Source organism: Tenrec ecaudatus, chromosome 8 (assembly GCF_050624435.1).
Source record: "Tenrec ecaudatus isolate mTenEca1 chromosome 8, mTenEca1.hap1, whole genome shotgun sequence".
NCBI lineage: Eukaryota > Metazoa > Chordata > Mammalia > Afrosoricida > Tenrecidae > Tenrec > Tenrec ecaudatus.
This window is the reverse complement of record NC_134537.1, coordinates 161,299,532-161,321,157: the sequence shown is the minus strand read 5'-3', so window position 1 is coordinate 161,321,157 and position 21,626 is coordinate 161,299,532. Positions and strand designations below refer to the sequence as shown.

General features: G+C 44.1%; 1 protein-coding gene and 1 pseudogene across 1 annotated transcript in view; both read right to left on the bottom strand.

Annotated features, from left to right (window-relative positions):
- The window catches only part of ROCK2 (Rho associated coiled-coil containing protein kinase 2), a 127,334-nt gene extending 109,041 nt beyond the window's left edge, over positions 1 to 18,293 (bottom strand). The window contains exon 1 of the mRNA XM_075557098.1: positions 17,710 to 18,293. Within this exon, the coding sequence (XP_075413213.1) occupies positions 17,710 to 17,850 (141 nt within the window). The 5' untranslated portion in view covers positions 17,851 to 18,293. The remainder of the gene's footprint in view (positions 1 to 17,709) is intronic.
- LOC142455915 (U6atac minor spliceosomal RNA) lies at positions 14,119 to 14,226 on the bottom strand (annotated as a pseudogene).
- Positions 18,294 to 21,626: the final 3,333 nt, after the last annotated feature.

Genomic DNA, 21,626 nt, shown 5'->3' with positions numbered 1-21,626 from the left:
TGAGAAAAATGGGAATTCCAGAACACCTAATTGTGCTCATGGATTAAGAAGCAGTTGTGCTAACAACCAATAGATTGCTGCATGGTTTAAAATCAGGAAAGGTGTTCATCAGAAAAATTTCCTCTCACCATACGTGTTCAATCTGTACAATGAGCAAACAACCAGAGAAGCTGGATGATATAAAGAGTGAGCATCAGGATTAACAGACTATGATATCTAGATGGCATAACCTTGCTTGCTGAAAGTGAAGCAAACCTGAAGGCCTTGCTGATGAAGCTCGACATCACTGTAAAGCTCACAACTGGACCAATAGATAGTGACATGAGAAACTGAAAACATCATGTTAAATGGAGAACGCCTTGTTTGGATCTACAATTAATGCTCATGGAAACTGTAGTCTAGAGGTCAAAGCTTGCACTGAGTAAATCTGCTGCAGAAAACCTCTCTAAAGTGTTGAAAATCAAGGACCTGATTTGAGGACTTGACCCAGCGATGGTATTTCAATTGCCTCATATGCGTGTGAAAGTTGGACTTTGAATAAGGAAGGCTGAAGAAAAGCTGTGTTTGAATTATGGTGCAGGAGAAGAATACTGACAGTATCACAGACACCCGAAAGAACAAAAATCCATCATAGAAGAAGTACAGTCAGAATGCACTTTGGAGGCCAGGATGGTGGGACTTCATCTCACATACTCTAGACATGTTGTCAAGAAAGACCAGTCCCTGGACAGACATCGGGCTTGGTCAAATAAAGGGGGAGAGAAAAAGAAAGCCCTCAAGGAGATGGAGTGACACAATGGCTGCAACAATGGAGTCAAACGTGGGAATTGTGAGGGTGGTGCAGGACCAGGCAGATGTTTCACTCTGTTCTACATAGAGTCACTGTGAACCAGAATCAACTAGCTGTCACCTAACAAGAAGAGCTATATCACACTGCCTGAGCAGGATAGAAGCCAAGGCCACTCAAGGCTGGGAGGCCAGGGACGAGAGAGAGAGAGAGAGAGAGAGAGAGAGAGAGAGAGAGAGAGAGAGAGAGAGAGAGAGAGAGAGAGAGAGAGATGCATAATCAGAAGAACTGTATTCTGAGCATTTCTGGTCCAGAATTGTAACCTGTTAACTTCCATAATAAACTTCATAGTCTATGAGCTGTGTGTGGCCACTGCAAGGAATTAATGACAGAAGTAGAGAGCGCTTCAGCAGGGAGAGCTAGTGTAAGAATTAGTAAGAAAGGTTAGGGTGGGAGGAATGTCTGACTTCTACCTCAGAGGAATTGGTCTGGAGCTGATGAGTTTGATTTTAACTCCTTCATGTGACGTCAGAGGTCAGACATGGTCCCCGGGCTACTTTGTTGATATTCTTTACAACCACCAGGTTCATTCAATAACACGCTATTTCATTATAGCTTATCTTAAATTAGTTAACATTTAAACTTAAGGAAAACATCTTCATTAGGTCCTTTGATGAGGTAAGAGTAGAAAAACAAACATTTTCTGCCCTTTGCTAGCATGCTGATAACCCCTTTACATAAATAAGGCTTTGATTTATTTCACACAGGTCTGACTTTAGTTGGCTAATGGGTTTTTTTTAATATTTATGGATTAAGTTCAAATATCTAGAATTTCCACTGTGAGTCAAAATGGAGTAACAGGAGCCACTTTTACACAGCTGCCCCAACCCTGCCTGAAAAAAAAATTAAGTGAAACAAGGATTTTCAAGACATTGTCTAATCGTCAATAAAAGGACCACTCCCATCCATCAAGTCAACTCCTATTCACAGCATCCTTCCTACAGGCTTCCTAAGACTGCAGATCTCCGTGGCAGCAGAAGCACCCCCCTTCCTCCCACAGAGCAGCGCATGGTTTGAACCCATTCAACTCAAAACTCAAACTCACCGCCAGAGTCTATTCCACCCCATATCGACTCCACAGGATAGGGAAGAACTGGCCCCTGACTTCCTGACACTGTAACTCTTTACAGAAGTAACAAACGTGTCTTTTTTCCCACAGTGACTGGCGTTTTCTAGCTGCAGCCACGCAGAACCCACTATGCCACCAGAGCTCCACGACCAGCCCACAGTGATCCAGAAAAGGAAGAAACAAAGTAAACTCCTAAATTAGACAGAGTTTCTGGTAGCCACCCCTGGAGAGAGAATCTAAGCAGAGTCTTGCAGTCTCGCTGATTAGGATCAAGCCATTCTGATCCAAGGGGTTCTCACTTGCAGATGATCACCAAGCCTTTCTTCATACTGTCGTAATCTGGAAGTTCCACTGAAACTGTGCGGCATGACATCAACGAACGTGCCTCCAAGGACAGACACCAGGTAGTGGCGGGCCCATGAGATGCACTGGGTGAGAATCCAACTAGTTCTCTTACATGAACGGGAAGAATTGCTTTTTTTTTTTAAAGAAAACTTTAATATGATCTTAATAAACTTTTTACAATTCTCATTATATTTCAAAAATGATATAAATAAATAAGCATCTTCCAACTATGCAGAGTAAACTGCGCCATAAAGCCGCATCTGTCTCCCTCCACATAGATGGCAGCTTAAAATCAACAGCGCTCACTCTCTTGGCAGCTAAGCACTTAACCCGGCACCACCCAGGCTCCCACAACTTCCAGTGTCTATTAATACTCTGAGCAACATGATCATTTCAAGCACATGTCATTTTCAAATTAACTGAAAATATTTATTCTCTATAGTCTACATAAGTTTTATGTCATTTTCCATTAATTAACTATTTTATCTACACTTTTCAGAACAGAAATACAAGAATTATGAGTTCATATTAGCAACTATTACTTGGAACACTTCTTTAAGGAAATTCCCTTAAAGCTTTATAAATCACGTGTCAGTTATAATTACATAACGAGACCAATTTCTGAGACGAGCACATCCTTGTCTTTCCCATTCAGGAGCCGCCTGCAAACCAACTAAATACCGTGAGGCTGAAACTCTCTCACAGTTAGCATGGATCAGTGATATTTGAGGAGCTGAAGTTTTCATTTGAAGCAGAATAGAAAAAGCTTAGAGATGTCCAGGAAAATAGTACATCTTTGTATTAGTTATGGCATCTGAGTAAAATGTGGAGGACACGTAGGGAGTAAAGTGGTGAGAAAGGGTAGAAGTCAGAAATCAAATCGTGAAAGAAATAAGTAGCAGTTTTAACTTTTACCTGGATGAATGGGACATTAAGGAGTAGCACGATCAGACTGTTTTATATATGTACATGGTTGGAGTAGAAAACAGCTACAGGGGGGAAACAGAAGCAAAGGGAACTGCCGAATAATCTAGAAAAAAGATGGTTGTCACTTGATGAAGGGAAGACACGAATAATCTTTTGGAGGTGATATTCAGCAGGGTTTGGTGGCTAACTGAGTATGACATAAAGGATGATCCAAATTCACTGCCAATGAACTAATTGATTCCGTCCCCAGTGACACCGTGACCTTAGGGTTGGAAACGGTAAACCTTTCTCTTGCAACATGCCCAGACAGTAAACCCACTTCCCCACCAAATTTCTGGCTTGATCCAAGCTGGACGACTATGGATGGTAAAAACAAGCATTGAGCCAAGATCACAGGAAATGAAGCTGAACTGGGAGCAGAGGGAGAAAGGGAATTTCATTTTAGAGATGTTGATCTTTAAATATCTGTGGTACGATTCAAATGAAAACACCTAATAGCCAGTAGTGTGGAAAAATGAAAGTAATCAACAGACAAACGTTAAAAGTCCTAAAAAAATAGACAAACACAAGAAAGGCAAAGAAGACTTTTTTTTAAGTAACAAAGTTAAGATCATTATCATTTAAAGGACTAGCAGAGAAAGGGAAAACAGAAAAGGAGCCTAAAGGAGAGGCAGCAGAGATGCTCAGCTTGCACAGTGTGTCGAGAGAGCATTTTTTAAGTGTCAAATACATCGATGCATTCACTAAGCAGATGGGTTAGCAACAAGGAAGTCAGGATGGATGGTCTTGGAGCAAACTACTTGAATAAGTAATATTGGGGTGGGGCAGTTTATACTGTAGTACAGGGTTATCTGAAAAAGGTAAGTTTAAGTTTTTTGTTTTGCAAACGCTAGAAATAACTGAAATATCTTTCTAGAGATATTTTGGTTGGTTGTTTTGTTTTATGGGAGACATGTTTAACAAGATAGAAGGAATTTGCATTATCAAGAGAAATTAAAGACAGAGTGCTGATTAGCAGAAAGAGAGAGAGCGAGAATGAGATCCAGATCTCAGCTGGAGAACCAGCCTTGGAAAAAACGATGGGCATTTCACCCAGTAAAATAGAAGGAGTGCTAGGACAAATGGTACCAATGGCACAAACTGGTGAGAAAATTTAAGGGATTTTTTTATGGCTTCTATTTTCTCATGAAGCAGCAAGATCAACTCTCGAGAATCCGGCTTTTCACGTTTACAGGATGGAAAGGGAGTGTTTGCAATAAGCTCTCTGCGGAATGAAAGAACTACCTGCAGCCCTAGCAGCCCCTGGAGTGGCTGGAGGGAGACCACAGATGCAGTGCCACGTCTCTACGTGCTTGTGAGACTTTGTCCATCACTGCCCTACAAACTGCTTTTGTGCAGACCAGAGAAAGAAACTGGTCCAGAACCTAGGGTTTGCCAGATGTTCGTGTGATGGAATTGTATCTGGGCAATGAAACTTAAGAAGAGGTCTGAAGTGATTAGCAATGGATTCTTAAGTGAGATAGCGTTAGCTTGTAAGCGATCACTCATTGTCATTTAGTTGATGCCGACTCATAGCAACCCTATAAAGCGGGGTAGAAGTGCTCTGAGTTTGGTATTGAGTTCCCAAGGCTTTTCCCAGGAGTAGAAAGCCTCGTCTGCCTCCCTCGGAGCGGCTGGTGATTTGGAAGTGCAGACTTTATAGTTAGTAACCAGTGTGTAGCCACTCCATCACCAGAGCCCCTTGTAAAGAATAGGTCTTATGAATGTCAGAAGCACATGCTGGCTACTAGTTATCTCAAAGGTGAAGCTGATCTTAGATAATGATGAAATTCCATGGGAGTGACGGAGTGAAGAGAAGCAGAGACAAAAATCACTACAGATGCACTCAGGAAATGAGGAGGTCAGGGTACTGAGCAGATGGGTGTCACGTCAATATTGAATGCACCTGGACTGGTGGCACCACCTCGTGTGGAAAGATGCCTTGCCTTCGGTGCGCAAGAGGTTAACAGGTGACAGCCAGGAGGAAAGAAAGACACACACGGAGCTGTGAGTAGGAACCCCACTCCATGGCAGTGAGTGAATTTTGAAACAAAACAAAAACCCAATGAAAAATAGACCTGAAAGATAATGGAATTTTCCATAAACTTTTGGAAGTCTCCTCTTGCTATACTTCAGCTACATGAAACTTAACAGCAGGGATTTTAAATGGCAGGTTTTATATTTATCAGAAGCTGAAGTACAAAATGAGAACCAGCCTCCCACTCTGAGATATGTATGGATTAAAAGAAAATAAAGGCTACAGGGCTGCACGAGAAAGATAAGTGATAGGAACACATGACGAAAGGTTTCCTTGAGTAACACGTTAATATTTCTTCAAACATAAGCTCTTAAGAACAAGGACCTATTTCTAACAGCATCACACTTTTTTTCCTTGAACTCTTTTGCAGGTTGTTTTACTTAATTTCATGCATTCCATCATGTATTTTACATGTGAGTGTGCTAGTTATGTGGGTGCATCATATGCAAAAACTACAGTACTTAGAAAAATATGTACAGGATACAAAAACAGGGAGCCAAAACAGTGCTGTAAATGAGCTTGTATTCTGCATATGAACAAGAAAAAAACTCAAAATAAAAAGTATGTAAGACAATTTTTGCATTACACATTCTTGAACACCATCAACCAAGTAGTTAAAATAATGCCAACCCAGTTCTGGCCTCTTTCCATCTAAAACAGTGGTTCTAAACCTGTGGGTCACAACCCCTTTGGGAGTAGACCCCTTCACAGGGGTCGCCCAATTCATAACAGTAGCAAAATTACAGTTATGAAGTAGGAACAAAAATAATTTTACAGTTGGAGGTCACCACAAAATGAAGAACTATTAGTGGGTTGCGGAATTAGGAAGGTTGAGAACTACTGATCTAAAGTCTTGCTGGAGAGGCTCTACTGTTCATTTCAATGGCATAAAAGACAAGACAATAATGAAGCATTAGAGATTAGTTCCAGTCTATAATCCCTTGAAAATAAAGAAAATTTCCATAAATTACTTTATAACTAAAGAAATTCAAAACTGTTAGAGAATAAAGGAAAACAGACCCTGAATACAAAGGGGTCATCCAATTATAACAAAAAAAACTATAAAACACTTTTAAATAGCTGGGAAACTCACACTTTACTCAAATAAAGCAAACAGAGAAATAAAACCTTTCTTAGAGTTTGAAACATTCCACAAAAGATTATCGATAACAAACAAAAAAACGAATCACAAGTATTTCAATTTTGTCACATACACAACACATTCTTTTATACAGTGAGAAAACGCTGAATAGAATGCTGAACAGTGACATAAATGCTTCTCTAAAGGGTACAATAGTCATTTACAGCAGTCAATTGCAGAAGTTATTTTTTAAAAAAATTATATATAAATAATATTTAAAAAGATGAAGATAAGCAGAAAGGAGAATCACTTCAATCAAAGATAAAGTAAAAACAGGTTCGGGGCGGCAGGTGACATAATTTCATTTCAATTCAATTTCAATATGCTCCATATAAAAAACTATCCCAATCAAGAAGTCTTTTTGAATGATTTTTCCATAGGCTCTGACAAGGTACACTAAGTCATTTCTATCTTCGTCACCAGTTACCCCTATCACTGTAACTAGTGCTGTTGCGTGCCAACAAGTTAATGCACCTCAAAAAGAGCAGCACAGTACCCCAGTGCTTCCCAGGCTGTCACTCTGACAGGTACAGATCTATGGAGCCTTTTCCAAAAAGGAGCTGATGAGTCCAAACCACTGGCTTTGGGGTTAACACTGTGCTACCATTATCACTAATAGCACCCGCACACACCCCTTTATAAATGTTAGTACAAAATAGTGGTTTAAATATAGTTGTACAGTAATTCCATGAAGAAATTTAAGAAGCTTGAATAACAACCAAATCTATAGTCATTACCCCGTCTGTACCCCTAATCACTACTCTTCAAATATCAACTTACACGAGAAGGAGACAGACTCCCAATGAATATTTTAGGGACTTTCACTGGCCTTTGGGGGTATAAGCATTGGGCTGCTAACAGCAAGGACACTGGTTCAAATCCACCAGCTGCTCTGCAGGGAAAAGATAGTCTGCCGGCTCTAATCAAGATAGACAGTCTTGAACACCTTGTCCAGGATCACTATGAGCCAGTATCTCCTCCAGGGCAATGGATTGGGTTTGGGGGTTGTATTTATTTTAAATACTAGGACAAGTCAAAATTGGCATGATGGCAACGAGTTTGGCTTACTATTTAGATGAAGTCCCTGACTGGTGCAATTATTAATGCATTTAGCTGCTAAGAGAACGATTAAAGGTTCCAGTCCTCAAATGAGGTGCCTCAAAGGAAACGTCTGGTAATCTACTACTATGTCAGCCGCTGAAAGCCCAGTGGAAGAGTTCCACTCCCGCACACATGGGTCACCCTGAGTCAGAATCGACTCAGCAGCTACCATGTCAAGTGATATGCAGTCAGACATCCTGATAATCTCTGTACCTGTACTTTGATATTTTCTATCAAGAGTCCAAATTGGAAAAATTAAGTCCTGAAAATACGAAGATAAAAGGCCATATTATAAGGTGTATCCCCCCAAAAGGGAATTTTTTTCAAAGTTGTGTATTTAAATATTTGTATAAAACAACTTCATCACCTTTAAAGTGCTCTCCATTGCACTTAATACACTTGTGAAATCTGCGTTTCCGTTCTTGGAAACATTTTTCAAACTCATCTGTCTGGGTGGCTGGAAGCACCTCCCTGGTTTTTTGTTTTTTTTGGTGTTTTTTTTTTTTTTTTGCTTCACCTCTTCTACATCATTAAATCACTGTTCTTTCATATTCCTTTTAATTTTCAGAAACAAAAAGAAGTTGCACAGAGTGTGGTCAGGTGAGTAACGTATGTGGGGAAAGAGAGGCATGCTATTTTTGCCAAAAACTGGTAGGTACCCTGAGATGGCTGTGTGAGCAGGTGCATTGTTGTGGTGGCAAAACCAGTCCCCCATCTGCCACAAAACAGGCTTTTATCACATGCTGTTACACTATTTTTTCACAACCTCTAAATCAGTGGTTCTCAACCTGTGTGTCATGACCCCTTTGGAGGTCGAATGACCCTTTCACAGGGGTTGCCCGATTCATAACAGTAGCAAAAGTACAGTTATGAAGTAGCAACTAAAATAATTTTATGGCCGGGAGTCACCACATGAGGAAAGGGTTGTGGCTTTAGGAAGGTTGAGAGCCACTGCTCTAAATAGAAAGCTTGATTAACAGACTGACCTGGTGGAACAAACTCTAAAAGCACTATGAGTCAACATTTTAGTCCATTCTGGGAAGTTGACGGACAGATGTCCAGAACAAGATTGGTGTTCAATTGACATTTGACATTTTTGGAAATGAGGAAACCACTCAGACACTTGAGTTTTCCCATAGTGTTGTCCTTGTAAGCTGTGTTCAACTTCACAGTAGTTTCTGCAGCAATTTTCCAGAGCAGGAAACAAAATTTCACAGCCACACATGTAAATCGGCCATCAGAAAAAACTAGGTTTAAGTGAAACTGCTTTTACAAAAAAATTCATTGTGACCAAAGGGAGCCTTCCCAGGTGACGCCACTGGGTGCACTAACTCAGAGCAAGTTGCTGGACAGGAAAAAACGTGTACTAGAAAAGTTCCACTCAGCGGAGCCTTTTTCCCTTTTTTTGGGGGGGGGGGGGGAATACTCCCTCATATGATGCTATACTTTGAGTAAGCACATTTTTTTCTATGCATGATACCTGTTATGAACTGAATTGTTCACCAGAAATAATATGTTCACATCCAAACCCTCAGTACCTAATAAAATGGCTTTACTGGAGGGGGGAGAGGGGGGAGTTTCTGTCTAGATATAATCAAGTTAATAAAGGACATAGAGAATTAGGCTGAGCCCTAACCGAAAGACTGTGCCCATTTAGGAGGGAAATTCACACACAGAGGCAGACAGGGAATAAAGCGACATGGAAATGGAGACTGGAGGGCTATGTCTACACGATACGCCAGGAACAAGAAGTGCCAGCCACAGCCAGAAGGTCGCAAGAAACAAGGAAGGATGGGTTCCTCAGAGGCTTCAGAGAGCCTGGTACGATGGACCACTTGGTTTCAGACATCCAGCTTCCAGAACTTTCACACAATAAATTTATGGGCTTGTTTTTTAAGTCCCTTGGCTTGTGCTCATTTGTTAGGGAAGACGAGGAGACTAGTCACACTGCCTGGTGGTGCAAACAGTTAAGCTCTCAACAATGAACTAAAAGGTTGGCAGTGGGACCCATCCAGGCACACCTTGGAAGGCAGGCCTGATGATCTACTTCTGAAAGTTCACAGCCTTGAAAATACTGTGGGGGACTCCACTGTGGGGTCCTCCTAAGTCAGAGCCCTCTCAATGGCAACCAACATCGTATTCCCAACACTGTCTACGTAAAGCCCTATTATTTTTTAAATAAAGAATGAAAATTATTATTTCCCTTCAAAAAATAAAATCTAGGTTTCTCTGTCTCAACAATGCTACTTCCTTCAGGTGTAGATAAAATTAAAAATAATAGCTTTTGAATCGAACTTGGATTCAAACAACAGGACTATGATTAAAAAGAGTTGATGTATTTACTTAAATGGTAGAGAAGCAAATTAGGCCAGAAACAAATGTGGATACTGTATGACTGATTCCATTCATATGAAATTCCAGGAGGGGTAAAAGTCATCTTTAGTATTCCACCCCCGCCCCCAAAAAAACCACATATACATCTGGGGAAATGGAGTGACAATTGGCTTGAAAAGGCATATGACATAGATTTCTGGGTTGATAAAAAAGGCCTATATTTTTATAAGAATTTGTATTACACAGTAGATGCATTTGCTAAAACTCATCAATGGCATATGCAATTTTATGACACAAAAATTTAATTTTACAAATCTTTTTAAAATACTGAATTCTAGTAATAAACACATGTTGAAGCATTTAGAGATGTCTTGGATGCATAATTGATTACATGTTGGGCTGCTAACTACAGGATCAGCAGTTCAAAGGCACCAGCTGCTTTGAGAGAGATGAGGCTTGCTGCCCCATTGGGATCTGCAGCCTCAGATACCCACAAGGCAGTTCGTTCTACTTGGTCCCGCAGTGCTCTACCTGTTGGAATCGATGTGATGGCAGTGAGGGTTTAGAGGTAGCATGTACTATTACATGCAATTTACTTTGAATAAAAAATAAAGGTCATCTCAATGGATGGATAGGGTAGATAGCACTGTTCAAATAAACACAGCAAAAAACACTAATTAGGTGGTGAACATATGGATGTTCACGGTCAATTTTTTCAACTTTACTATAATTTAAATTTTTCAATAATAAAATGTCAGGCAACAATTTCAATTTTGCCCATTCATTTGTTACATGGAACAGCAAGTATCTTACAACCCAACAATTCTACTTCCAGATAGTGGGGAAAAGGACAAGGTTTTCTACTCCCATAAAAAATTACAGTCCCAGAAATCCACAAGGGTAGTTTTACCCTGCCCCACAGAGTGACTATGAGTCTGGCCTGGTTTGATGGCAGTGAGTTTTACCTAACCACTGCTAGCAAGCTGATTCTGACTCACAGGACAGAGTTCTGAAGCTGAAAATCTTTATATGAGCAAACAGCCTCATCTTTCTCCAGAGGAACAGCTGGTGGGTTTGAACTGCTGACCTTGTGGTTATCAGCCCAACGCTTACCCCACTGCATTACCAGGCCTCATAGATAGAGACCCTGGCCTAGAGAAACTTACACAGGTGCTCAAGGAAACATTCAAAAAATATTCACAGCAACACTTTCCATGACAGCAAAAACCTAGCAACAGCCTGGAGCCCCAGTAACTTACAATACTATCCTGTGGTTCATGGTGGCAGTGAAAATGAACAGACCACAGTATGGGTGAATCTCAGAATCATAATTTCGAGCAAAAGAAAGCAAATCTCAAAATACAGAGAGAAACACTACCGTTTGATAGTTTAAAAGCAAGACTAAACAATGTATTCTTTGGACTTACATACAAAATAGTGATTTATGAAATTAGGCTAGTATTTCATTTATTAACCTAGGTGATAGCATCATGAACACGAGAAGCGTCAAAAAGTTCATGGAAAACTCCAAGTAATGGGAGGGACAGGGAAAAGAGGGACTGCTATCAGTGGCTCAAGAAGAAAGATAATGCTTTGAAATTGTTGATGGCAATAGTTGTACATACCCACTTAATATAATGGCTATAGGGACTGTAAGATCCCCCAATAAAATGATTTATTATTTTTATTATTAATTTACAAAGTAAAAAAGATAGTTTTCCATCAACGTCATAATAAACTATGACAAATAAAAACACGCTTCATTTTTTGAAATTGTCTTTTTTGTTATTCATCATAACTTAGTATGTTTCATAATGCATGTTTATTGCAATCTTTTAAATATTTCATATCAAAAAGGGAGGGTTATCTGAACAAGACTCAGTCAATAATAAAATACCTTAAGCGACAAGATAATTAATAACTATAATGGATTAAGCGTGAAGCTGCTAAATATAAGGTCAGCCGTTCGAACCAACCAACCACTCCGTAGGAGAAAGATGAGGTTTCCTGATTCCCCAAAGGTTTACAATCTCAAAACCCTATAGAACAGTGGTTCTCAATCTTCCTAATGCTGTGACCTTTTAATACAGGTTCCCCCCACCATAAAATTTTCATTGCTACTTCATAGCTATAATTATGCTACTGTTTTGAATCAGACGACCCCTGTGAAAGGGTCGTTCGACCTGCAAAGAGGTCGTAACCCACAGGTTGAGAACTGCTGCTGTGGAAGATCTGTGAGTCCAACTGACTAGAAGGCAGTGGGGGTTGGGGGACATTTTTTCATAAGGAGCTCTGTTGTAGTGGATTACACACTGCGCTCTTGCCCACAAAGTCAGTGGTTCAAGAAACACCAGTTGCTCCTCAGGAGAAAAATTAGGCTTCTACTCCAGTGAAGATTTACAGCTTCAGAAACCCACAGGGGCGGTTCTCCTCTGTCCTACAGGGAGTCTATGAGTCAGAATCAACTCACTGGCAATGAGTGAGTGAGCAGGAATATCACTGTTGACATCAGGTGTATTTTGGCTGAAAGCAGAGATTACCAGAAAGAGGCTTACTGGTGTTTCATTAACTATGCAAAGGCATTCGACTTTACAGATCACAACAAACTATGGATATGACTGAGGCCAACAGGCATTTCAAAACACTGCGCAGTGCTCATGCAACATCTGGGCACAGACCAAGAGGCAGTCGTTCCAACAGAACATGGGGCTAGCGCATGACTGAAAATCAGGCAAGGTCTGTATCAGAGTTGAAGCTATCAATTCACATGCAGAAGCTCTTGGATTCTATGAAGGACGTGGGTAGCATCAAGGTCCAAGGACCCATCCATGAAAAATCTAGGCTGTGCAGATGGCACAACCATGCTCACTGACAGTCTCAAGAGGACTTGAAGCACCCTGATAAAGATTACAGAATACATCTTCACTATGGATTAAACTCAATGTAAAAATAACCTCAGGACTGTACCAATAAGCAACATTGTGATAAATGCAGAAAAGTTTCAAGTTCTTTATTAAGGATTTCATTTTGCTTAAACCCAGTATCAATGCTCTTGGGAGCAGCTGTCAGGAAACCAAACAATTATGACACACTGGGAAAATCTGCTACACAGACCTCTTCACAGTGTTGAGAAGCACAGAGTGACTTTTGAGGTCGCAGGTGCCCCTGACCCCAGACAAGCCATGGTATTTTCAACTGCCTCACATGCACGTGGAAACGCAACAATAAAGAGCAAAGAAAATTGGAAAGAATTGGCATTATAGTGTTGGCTGAGAATGCGGGATACCATATATACTCAAGTATAAGCAGACCCGAATATCAGCCGAAGCACCTAGTTTTACCACAAAAACTGCATTAAAAATGTGCTGGGGAACTCGGCTTATACACGAGTATATACGGTATATTATGAGCTGCCAGAAGAAGAAAAAAACCTGTGTTGGTGGAAGTATAGTCAGAATGCTATTTAAAAGCTAGGGTGGTGTTGCCTCCTCTCATGCATTTGGAATTGTGTTATCAGGAGAGCAGTCTCTGGAAAAGGACCTCAAGCTTGGCAGTGGCGAAGGCATACACCTGAGCCGAGATGGGCTGACACAGTGTCTACAAGGCCTCGAACGTAACAAGTGTGAAGATGGTGCAAGACTGGTTAGGGTTTCCTTCTCCTGTGCCTGAGTCAGAACCCACTGAGCACCAAACACCACTCAGACTCAGGTGCATAGAGGGCCTGCAACAAGGTTCGTGGAAAACTCCAGTAGCACCTAAATCTAGTCCCCGTGAACTTTCTGAAGACCCCTCGTACATAGTGGCATTCCCTTACCTCGTCTACACTGGCCTTACACTGAAGTCAGAGGGTTCAAAAATCCGTTTCTTGGATATTAGAATGGTAATATACATATGCTGTATCCTCCCTACAACCTTTTTGGGGTCAGTACTCTAAAATCAAACACATTAATACTCCTGCAATGAAACCTACCATTATTTATAGCCAGATGGATAGACAGACTATAGATATATGGATTATAAATAATCTAATATTCTACCAGGTCAAATGTTACCACCAAATAAGGTTTTTGGTTTTTGTTTTTTTTTCAGATGGAAATACTTGAATTATAGAAAAAGCCTCCCCAGTACAGGACTCTGTAAACACTGTTGGGTGAACAAGTGCAATGTTAAAGTAAATACGCAGTCAAAGAGGCAAACGCTACAAGGATTTTGCCTTTACGAGGCAATGGCATGTCCTGCAGAGGCTGGCCCACCCCAGTACAGACGGGGTACATATTTAAAAACCATGGGTAGATGCCACAAAGTAGGTGGCAATGCCTTAACCGTATGCATTTTCTAAAGCCTTGTCAAGGAGAGTGCGAATCCTCTCTCCTTTCACAAAGCACCACCAAGTAAGTTTTAAGCTTTGTTTTCAGAGCTTTCGATATAAAGAATTGTGAGTAACATATGATAGAATGAACTTGCAAAGAAGGTTCAATTTCACCTAACAGTAGTAAATTCCATACATCACTTCTTTTTCTAACTTTCCAAACTAACAAATAAGCGACAAATTGAACCGCTAACCAAAAGATCCACAGTTCAAACCTACCAATAACTCCTCAAAAGAAAGCTGAGGCTATAAAGTCTCGGAAGTACAACGAGGTGATTCAGAATGGAGTCAATGGCAGTGGTTTGGGGTTTCTTAGCTAATTCATTTTCTTTTGGTATTTCTTTGACTACTGTAATGCAAGTTTTAAAATAAACTAAGGCTATTCACCCTACAGATAGCTGTCATTTCACAAAAGAAAAAATACTTTAAAATATTCAATTGTACATATTTATTTTTCCATTTTATTATATAATTTTCACACTTACATAGCAAGAAAAAGCACATATAATTTTATTTCAATGAAGCAAATAACCAGCGGTAAGAAAAAGTTCCATATAATTTACAGGTGTTACATAAAGAAAAAGTTCCATATAATTTACAGGTGTTACATATCAAGGTGTCTTGTATTTTAAGACACAGAAATTGTAAATAAAAATGTATCCCCTTTTCTCATCAACACCAGAACTAAATTAACAGTTTACCCAAGCCTGAATTCCACAGGTTATTATGACAACTGGGGAAGGGGAGAAGCAGGTATTCGGTCTCTGAAACAGTTATATGAATGTAAGTCAAAACCCAAAAGCACGGATCTTTAAAAAGGCTTCTCTCCACTTTTAACAGTAAAATGTGATTCTTTTTACCATAATATTTTGGTAAACAGTATGAGGAGTAGAATCTTGACAATACAGCACATTCATGCAAAATTTTCAAACAATGCAAAAGTATAAAAGGAATATATTCTCTGCAGATTAATTTAAGCGCCCATGTAAGGCAAAGAGCCACTCTAGAGATACAAGATAATTTGGACTACGCCAATACAACTTTGGAACGTCTCTGAACCCAGTTTATCTATGATGGGTAATTCTGACACAAATCCTGATAATACTACAAAATTATGTATCACAAAAGTTGCCTCTAAAACAATGTTCTTTTTAAGAAAGGAATTAACTAACAATATGCTAGGTGCACAGAGAGGTGAACCAAATGTAATGAGCACTACTTTTTAACAACTGAGGTAACTCAGATAACAGTTTTCCCCATAAATGAAAGTTTTCTTTTTTAAGCCGAGCCTGCAGAAGGTATGATACAGCAACTCCTGTGGAGTACAGTATAAGCCATCTCATTACTCTTGCCGTCTTAAGTGATCATTTTTATGGTAGGTGTTGAGCTCCTTTCTGAGTTTGATGTTCTAAGAGTTTTATAGCCATGTTTCTATTATACTCTATTACTTGTTTGTTCTGTGAAACACATTTATTTTCTATAGTAAAACCAACCAACTAAGGCAATTTCTGGCGAGGTCAGATTTACTGCACCTCACAGTCACAATAGCTTATCAACTACAGAGAGCAAAAACAGATTGCCACGTCAGCAGCAGCTGATGTCAACACACATACCAGAATACTATGTCACCTTAATGCAAGTGTAGGGTTATAGCTGCCTTGGTGCTGTCGGGCACCTCAGGACAATCTCACCTCATAGAGACCACACGTGACAAAGTAGAACTACCACCATCCAGTCGATCTTTAGTTGTGCGGACAAGGATGGCTTGCTCTTGCAGTCAAGAAATAGGTTTGAACTGCCAACCTTGTGGTTAGCAGCCATCCCGTAAACATCGATCGCACCATCAAGAACTACTTTCTGGCTGTATTAGGCAGTCAATAAATGAATGGACTAAGTTGTTTACTGGGCATGTATAATGATCCCTTAGAAATAAAAAACCCTTATTTTAATGATTTATAAAATACTCTAATAAAGCAGAATGCATGATCATATTACAGACATAAATAGCTTAGGCTGAAGCACAGACTAACCCTAGTAACTATGTTTAACATCACTAAATACCTAAGAGATGAAAAGTGAAGTGTACAAAATCTCTATCCAGGATTGCCTGTGAACATGATGAATACTTGAAATTTGCTGTGCTATTTTTAACTGAACTTTCTGGCCTTAGGTCAATGTTTTGCCAGCAAAATACCAAAGCAAAACTGCTGGGAGTAAAGCCGGGAGTCTCTGCCATGGCCTGGGGAAGGCTATGCCCTCCACACAATCCACTAATCCTATCTCCGACGGAAAAACTCTTTTAAAATGTTCGGGTGGCATGAGAACGCAGGAGAAAACTGGCCAAAGAGACTGTCCAACACCTCTGATGCAACATAGTGCACTGCATTCTCTATATCCTCCGGAAAACAACACACACACACACTCACTCTCTCTGCAGTTAGCTCTTGCACTTTGGCCAAAAGGACTGAGTCACTGCAAATGATTCCAGAAACCTCAAAGGAGAACCAACTTTGGCCTCTGAAGACACAGTCACTGGGAAAAGGGAGGAGACGCCGGTTTCCTCCTCAGTCTCTGGTCTACCAGACTGAGAGGAGGACGGACATCTAAGTTCTTGGGCAGAACACTGAAAGATTCCAAGCATCGGAGGCCCCAATCCTCGCCCTCCAGGGAGAGTCTGAGATTCACAATAGCTTCTTCACTTTCTCCCCCTCCGAGAGTCAAAGCGCCGCCACGTCCCCTTTTCCCCTCTCCACTGCACACGAATCAAACTGAAATACAAGCGTCTGTCCTCACAGAGGTAAGCAGTAAGCAAACACCGCAGAGGGCATTTCTACTTTCTAACGCATGCAAGGTCCTGTCTTAATCGACAGCCACCTCGCAGCCTTCAGCTGGTCGTTCACTTGGATTCCCATGGCCGCCCTAGGCAGGAGATTCAATGAAGGAAACATTAGCTCCAAGAGCCGGACCGACGCCTAACTTTTAACTCCGGAGCAACAATCTAGGGCAATTAACTGAGCAGACATTGAAATGAGCGCAATTGCAACGCGGGGTGCTGTTGAAAGGCTCCTGCGGACCGGAGCGCTCGCTCCGTCTGTGCCTGAACCGGGCTCCGGCTGAACGGAGCGAGCGCGGCTGCTCAGGCCCCCGCGGGCGGCTCGCTCCCTTGCTTGCACCCAAGTCCCCACGCGGCATGTCACTTCCAGGTCCGCAAATCCCGCCCGGCCTCCCCATTCCCAGCGAGGGCGCGGGACGCGCCCCAGCTCCGGGAGCTCTAAGGGGCCACCCAGTAGACCGCTGCCGTCCGCACTCGGTCGCAGAAGCACTAGCTCCCGGGCCCGGGCCGCAGGAAGCCGGGCAGGGTGGGGCGAGCTCTCCACCAGCCCAACCGACGGACGGACAGACGCACGGGCAAGCGGGCGGGCGAGCACCGAGAGTGGGCGAGGCCGGGGGAGTAAAGGTGAGGAACGGCGAGGGACCCCCCTGGGCCCCGATCACCTACCAGCAAGCTCTCCACGTTGATGGGCGACCGGGGGTCTCGGATCAGCGCCTCCAGCTTCCTCTGGCGGCCCGCGCCGGCCCCGTCCCCCGGCACAGCCTCCGGAGCCCCGGGCATTTTTCCCGTCGGCAGGGGCCGACTCATGCCGCCGCCGCCACCTCCGCGCCCGCACACTAGCTCTCCGGGGAGAGGTCCAGCCGCTCGGGGCCTAGCGCCCCCCGATCTCCGGCTCCGGGCGGGGCTGCGCCAGGCCGGCTGCCCGCCTCGGGCTCACTCTCCGCGCCGGTCCCGGGCCCGGAGGCTGCTTCGAGGGGCCGGCCCGGCCCGGTGCGGCCGGCAGCGGCGAGCACAGGACGTCCCCGCCCCTCCGACAGATTCGCGCCGCCCGGTCCGCTCGCTCCCGACGAGCGCCGTCCGCACTCCGAGGGCGGGAGCAGGGAAGCGGCGCCGCCGCCGCCGCGGGCCGGACTGCCCCGCCCTCGGGGTCTCCGGGGGCCAGAACCCGGGCTTGCGCGACTACTGCCGCCACCAGCCGGGTCTCATGACCGCCGTCGGCCGCCCGCAGCTCCACGAGCCGCGCTGCCCCCTCACACACTCCCGCGCGGCCGCCCGCACCCCGCCGCGCGCCGCCGCTACCCACAAGCCCCTCCGCCCGCGGCCGCCGGCGCGCGCTCCGCCCTCCCCGCGCGCCGCCGCCGCAGCCCCGCCCCCGCGCGCCGCCGCAGCCCCGCCCCCGCCCGCCGGGCTCGCGGCCTCTGCCCGTGCTCGCCCGCTTCCTTTCTCCGCTCGCCCCTCGGCCTCCCTTTTGCCTTTCTTTTCCGCCTTTTCGTGCGCCTCCCTCCTCCCGGACCCCTCCCCCTCGCTCCTTCGGGAGCCCCAGAATAGCTAAAGGGCCGGGGCGCTGTCACCGCCGGACGACCCGCAGAGCACCAGCTGGGGGAGGGGGAAGCGCGCACGGCTCGGCGACCGGGGCTGCGGTGGGCGACCCTGTGAGCGCGGAGGCCGCCCGCCCTAAGCCCGCGACCGCCGGCCCGATGCCGTGGCCGCCGGGGAGGGGTGGGGCTCCACGGCCCGCGGGCCGGGCGGGGGGGGGATGGGCGCCCCCCGCGCGGCCCCCGCTGACTCAGCGCGCTGCTATGCGGGCCTTGCGTCGCCCGCGCCCAAAGAATAGCGACCGCGGATTGCTGCCCTCGCCTGCGGAGCCCTGCGCTTGCAGGCAGCCTGCCTGGGCCACAAAAGATTGCCGTGCAAAGGCTGGCTGGGCCGTGCACGGGCTGTTAGGAATTCTGAAGGAAGAGACGTGGTTGGAATGCTTGTCCCCGGGGTTGGAGGGGCTGGTCGGAGTTGCTTCCGCCCCCGGGACAAAAGTCCTGGGCTTCTGAACGTGATCTTGCTCGTGTGTGTGTCTCTCCCCAGAGGTTTAACGCTGACCCCGACAGTAGAAAGAGGTGTTCCACACCCAGCCCCTTGACGGGCGTCTTCCCGTTTGGGAGGCGGGGTCGTCACAGGGGGGGGGGGGGCTGAGCCTTCACATGTCTGCTCTGTCGCAGCCACTGCCATTTGTTGATTCCGTCCAGGTTGCAATCCGGAAAATATGTACCAAGACTGTTCCTAGAGCCCTTTGACCCAGTAGATCCATTTAAGGAAGTACATTTCTAAGGCAATGTTCCAAAGAGGGAGGAAAGCTTGCGTTAAGATGTGTACAGAGGGGCCATTCAGAATGTTCATAGTGATCAAAACCTGGGAGTAAACCCAAGTGTCCAACAAGTGGGGAATAAGCTAAACAAGCTCTGTCACATTAATAGAAGTGATTCCTGGCAGGTACGCAAACAGTCAATCACGTGAAATTTTGGCAAATAACATGAAGTATTGGTTACAAGTAAGGTTACCACACACACAAATCCAAATTTGTTTGTGGGCCTTAATTACGACTATGTAAAATGAGCATCCAATGGAAGTCGGAGAACATTAATGGGATACTTTTTCTGTGAAACACTGTTGTTTTCAATTAGTGGGATTCTCTTTCTGTAAAGATGCTTACCAGCACATTAAATACCCACCCCCACTAAAGAAATTTTTTTTGTTTTAATTCTATCTGGAAGGACCATTCCAAAAAACTACAATCTGAAACCCATCCAGTAGTAAAGAATCTTCAGAACCTTTCCCACTGGCATATTCATAGATAAGCCCACAGAGAGTGTGACATCGTTCTAAAGCCACTACCTTATGCAAGTAGCATTTTAAATAGCAAGTACCTAGGAGCCCCTTTGGGTTGTGTGTTAAAGTCCCTCACAGTTGGACTTAGGAGAAGACCTGAGTGATACCATACAACTTTTTCATCTCAGATGGTAACAGTGACTTCTGGCCAAAAGGTTGGCTTGTCTTGAGTGATTCGTTCATACCCCCATGGACAGCACCTGGAGGATAAAATGAGCCAGAGTCTCGCCCTGCTTAGGCACTGGAGCAAAATAACATGATTACCCTTGTTTGAGAATTCTTTTTTCTGGTGGCAATATGCAAAGCAAAAGGAACACCATGCGGTTCTCAAGTTCCAAATGAATTTTGCAATGACCCGCTGTGTATTTTTATGGTGTTAGGCAAGGGAAGGAGAGAAAAATGACTCTCTTGAAACTCCTTTTTGGTGTTGGGGGTGGGTTCTCTAGCCTCTGTGCGTCTAGAGAGAAATTTATATCAAGAGAATGGCTCACACAGTTGTAGAAGCAAGCAAGTCCAAGCCCAGGCAGGTCCCATGAGTTAGATGTCAGGCTGGAGGCTTCTCCTGGCTCACCTACCTGTTGGGGCTGTTGGACCTAAGATTCTCAGGACGTGACAGGCTGATGGCTTCGGAGGTAAATTAATCCAGGGTCGGCAGATCAGATTACTGGTCACTAACCACGCACAGGATTGACAGGCAATGTGGCAAACTGTTGACTCAAGTCCAAAGAACTGGAGGTAGGTGAGCCAGGTGCAGACTCCAGAGTCAACAAAAGGCAAGCAAGCTTTTCTACAGGATCCACTTATATTGGGAGCAGGGCACACCTCTGAAGAAATTGCCTTTCAACTGATTACATAAAAGCTGTGATCTGAGTGAGGTGTTGTGTGCCACCGTCATTTTACAACAGACTGGCTGCTCATATGACGTGCCATCAAGTCGGTTCTGACCCATAGTGACCCTGTATACAACAGGACAGACCATCATCTTACCCTGCCCCGTTCCTCACAACTGTTCTTATGTTTGAGCCCATTGTAGCCACCGTGTCAATTCATTTTGCCCAGAATTTTCCTCATTTTTGTTATCCCTCTACCAAGCGTGATGTCCTTCTCCAGGGACTGGCCTCTCCTGATAACAAGTCTCACCATCCATCCTTGCTTCTAAGGAGCATTGTGGCTGTGCTTTGTTTTGCTTTGTTACACTTCTTCCAGGACAGATGACTTTTGGCAGTCCAGTGGCACTTCTTATGTTCCTCACCAGCATTGTAATTCAAATGCCTCAGTTCTTCTGTGGTCACAGCAGATGAATGGAAGTGAGTCCAGTTTGTTAGGCCATATCATGGGGGACTAGTAGGTCTTAACTGCAGAACCCCTGGGAAACCTGGCCCAGCAAAGGACGCAAAGCTGAAATATCTCCGCTCACAGAATAGTTCTTGTGTTAAAATAGTAACGCGCAACTGCATTCTTGTAAAAATTCAAATAGAACAGAAATAGATGGAATTTGTGGTATTAGGATCCCATAGTCGTGAGTCATATCCTGACAGCCTTGCTCAGAGGTCCTTGAGCGGATCTGGTAAGCTTTTCTAGCCGCAGCAGTGCATGTGTCTCCATCGTGGTCCCCTTTCCAGTGGCGCTATCCTATCTGCAACTGTGATGAGTTGGTTGGTCCCCCTTCGATGGGGTGATTTGGCTGTAGCTTCCTCTGTCCT